Below are 3408 nucleotides of genomic sequence, written 5' to 3' on the forward strand. Positions count from 1 at the left end.
GTTGAAATTTGGTAAAACAAAAACTTTAGAAATGATACCGTAGGGTTTTAAGGTGTTTCAAAATGTGAGAAAAATAAAATAAACCAGGCAGAATTGTTTATCTCACATGAAATACCAAAACTTTACCCCCCAGAAACGCATGCAAAACGAATTAATTTTTAATCTAAAACTTTAAAATAAACGTTTTTATCCTACAGTAAAATTCAACAATAATGATTCCACTTTTACCTGTCCCTCAAATCTGAACGGAAAGAAGAGCCTCCCCCTGGCAAGGAATACATCTGATTGGGACACAGAGTTAAAAACTCTGATTATTTGTTTAGTAATAGATCCTCACTCCTCTTCATTTATCTGGCTGCGGCGGGGAGACTTGAGAATGGAAGATTTGTGGAGGAGAAGCTATTCCTCTAAATGTGCATACGAGCCGTGTTCGTCATCTTACTCTGAAGCAGCAGCGTGTCTTCCTCATATTGATACTAATGAAGGCATTCAGATGCAAACGCCGACCCAATCGATGAATTTTCTGGAACCCGGAACTTTTATTGATGCCGATGCCCCTGCAGTGGTAATACTTGATGCTCTCTCCACCGAAAAGCCGCATGATTCCGGCCTGCTCGGAACAGCTTCTTTACGGCCGGTGGTGCAGCTTGATCAGACTCCCGAGGATGATTCTTCACAGGCGCTCACTCAATATTGGCCAAAATTCGTAGCCAACCTTGGCGATCCCACTCAAATTCTAACCTGTAACTCGGCAGCAAATTCTTTGCTGGATTCCAGCAACCCTAGTTTGCCACCGACGCGGATCCATCGAAAGAAGAAAGGAGCGGGAGGAGGTGGTGGTGATTATCATGAGGCCAGCAGGGTACGTGTTGGGAATATTCAGAAACTGGTGGAAAGGCAGAGGCGAAATAAGATGAAAGCGCTTTGTTCAACACTGATATCGCTACTCCCCGAGGAGTACCGCAAGGTTAGGTTTTCTATAAATAAAAGTATTAAAAGCAAAAGGAAAGGGGCAGTGGCTTTACTTGTATTTGCCATTTTTTAAGATGAAACATATTAATAAAAGTGTTTACAGCAAAAGAAAAGAGGCAATGATTTTACTTGTTATTGTTATGTTTGTAGACAAAATACACATTATCGGAAAAACTGCTGGAAGCCATTAAATACATTTCTCATTTACAAGACAAGGTAATAGAGGTCGGAAAGAAAAGAGATGAGCTAAAATTCATGGCCACTGTTAAACCATTTTCCACCAGCTCATGTGTTTATAAAAACCTGCAAGCTTCCCAGGCTCGACCCCCCATTGAACCGGAAAAACATCAGACAATTAGGGTTGGCAAATTTGGTCCAGGCATTCAAGTCACCGTAAACACTTTCAAAAACCAGATTGAGTTGTCTATTCTGCTAATGGTTTTGCAAGAAGCCGGACTTGAAGTTGTTGATGCTACTGTTTCTGCTATAAATGATAGGGTCTTTTATAGCATTCAGTCAAAGGTAATGTATTATTGTATGAAACCATTGACTCTGGATGTTTATCTGATTTTTTTCTGAGAGTAGTTTAACGTTTCTACTTCTTAACCTTGCAGCTCTCAGATTTTCGCCAATTTGATAGCGCTGTCCTACACGGGAGAATTGATCATTTGATGAATGGAAATCTTCCATAAAATTCCATGATAAAGTAATGTATAGTTTACTCTTCTTCTGGCTGCATATTTCTGTTGAAATGGATATTCTTGTGGCTGCATATATAGTTCACTTTTCTTCTGGCTGCATAATTCTGTTGAAATGGATATTCACTTCTCGAACAAGGCTGTTCGAGACTACTGTAAATTTAAGACTACTGTAACAGACTTAAAACAAACTTGTCTAAATAAATATAAGCACTTTTTCCTCTCTGTGGGAGAAGTTTCTTTTGGTTGGTCTATTGGGGTCATGGGAGTTCTCTTTTCAATTTTCTCCGTTATTCTTCTTATCTTATATAAATAAATATAAGCACTCTTTCCACTATGTAGGAGTAGAAATTATATTCTCTGCCCTATGAAATACCTAAGCATGCTTCTGTGTATGTCTTCGTTCCCATGCTTAAATAAATGAGAATAAATATTTGTTATGTCTTCGTTCCCATGCTTAAATAAATGAGAATAAATATTTGTTATAAGTTTTGTATTTTGAAAGCTCCCATGCTTAAATAAATGAGAATAAGTACTTTTTATAAGTTTTGTATTTTGAATCTTGTTTGGTTAGGAAGAGTATAAAGGAAACTTTTGTGTGAGAACTTTCTTGGCCTACCGATTTATGGAGAATTTTCATTTAAAAAAATTAAAATTATGTAAATTATTAATATGTTGGGATGTTATTTTCACATTTACAAAGAAAATTGGGTGAAGTGTTAGCAGGTTTATTTTATTTTATTGTATTTTATTAAATGGTGAAAAAGTTTATACTCTTTAGTTATTAAAAATACCCTTTTTTTGTTTTGTTTTGTTAATAATATTTTTGTCATAATTGTTTTCTTTTATGGTTTAAAATGTTGAATTTTTTAACACATTGAAAAATTATTTGAGCACAGAAATTGTGCTGAGTACATACCTTAAATTTTTTATTCAACAAATCTTTAGAGATTTTCGAGCAATATTGAAATATTGTATTTTATATTTATATTATAAAAATTAATATATTGTATTTTATATTTATATTTTAAAAATAAATTTATTTTACTGTATTCTTTTGTGAAATAAATATTTGTATTTCATTCTAAGAAAAATGTTACATAAAAGTGTTAAAAGGTTTTTTTTGGCCAAGTACTACAAAAATGTGACCATATCCAAATTTTTGTTGTACCTGTTTAAGAGAAACAAACAACAAGGTGCTTATAAATTCAAAATGCAAAATATATACACTGAAATCGGTTCCAATAGGATGAGATAAAAACAAAGAAAGAAACCAATAATTGATAAACTAAAAAAACAGATTAAGAGTCAATAGACTAAGAGGAAGGATCTGAGTTTTCTTTATCAGAGTGATATAAATAAAAATATTAAAAAGAAACGTGGCAGGGCAATTACTTGTATTTGCCATTTTTTTAATATGAAACCCAAGTGTTTAAAGAAAAAGAAAAGGGTCAATGATTTCAATTGTGTTTCTTATTTTTTAAGACAAAATACACATTTGGACAAAACTGATGGAAGCCACTAAATACATTTCTTATTTCCAAGATAAGCTAATAGAGCTCCGAAAGAAAACATATGAACTAAAGAAAATAAGCTAATAGAGCTCGGAAAGAAAACATATGAACTAAAGCCACTGCTAAACCATTTTGCACCGCTCATGTGTTTATGAAAACCTGCAAGCTTCGCAGGCTCATCCTCCATTGTATGGGAGAAGCATTTGACAATCAGGGTTGGCAAA

The 3408-nt window shown here is 34.0% G+C and overlaps 1 protein-coding gene across 1 annotated transcript; it reads left to right on the forward strand.

Moving 5' to 3' along the window:
- The first annotated feature begins 300 nt into the window (after positions 1-300).
- On the forward strand, positions 301-1879 carry LOC149159979 (uncharacterized). Its single transcript, XM_089433603.1, has 3 exons — positions 301-967; positions 1123-1494; positions 1587-1879. Exons 1-3 carry the CDS (start codon positions 377-379, stop codon positions 1662-1664), a joined length of 1041 nt encoding a protein of 346 aa, XP_089289729.1. The 5' UTR covers positions 301-376; the 3' UTR covers positions 1665-1879.
- The last annotated feature ends 1529 nt before the right edge of the window (positions 1880-3408 follow it).

Source organism: Pinus tabuliformis, chromosome 5_2, assembly GCF_031772625.1.
Source record: "Pinus tabuliformis cultivar Carrire ecotype Pingquan chromosome 5_2, CPIR1, whole genome shotgun sequence".
Classification (NCBI taxonomy): domain Eukaryota; kingdom Viridiplantae; phylum Streptophyta; class Pinopsida; order Pinales; family Pinaceae; genus Pinus; species Pinus tabuliformis.

Coding starts and splice junctions, on each gene's coding strand:
- LOC149159979 (XM_089433603.1), top strand. CDS start 377: ATGGAAGATTTGTGGAGGAGAAGCTATTCCTCTAAATGTGCATACGAG. Junction 968..1,122: donor TCCCCGAGGAGTACCGCAAG/GTTAGGTTTTCT, acceptor TTATGTTTGTAG/ACAAAATACACATTATCGGA. Junction 1,495..1,586: donor TTTATAGCATTCAGTCAAAG/GTAATGTATTAT, acceptor TTAACCTTGCAG/CTCTCAGATTTTCGCCAATT.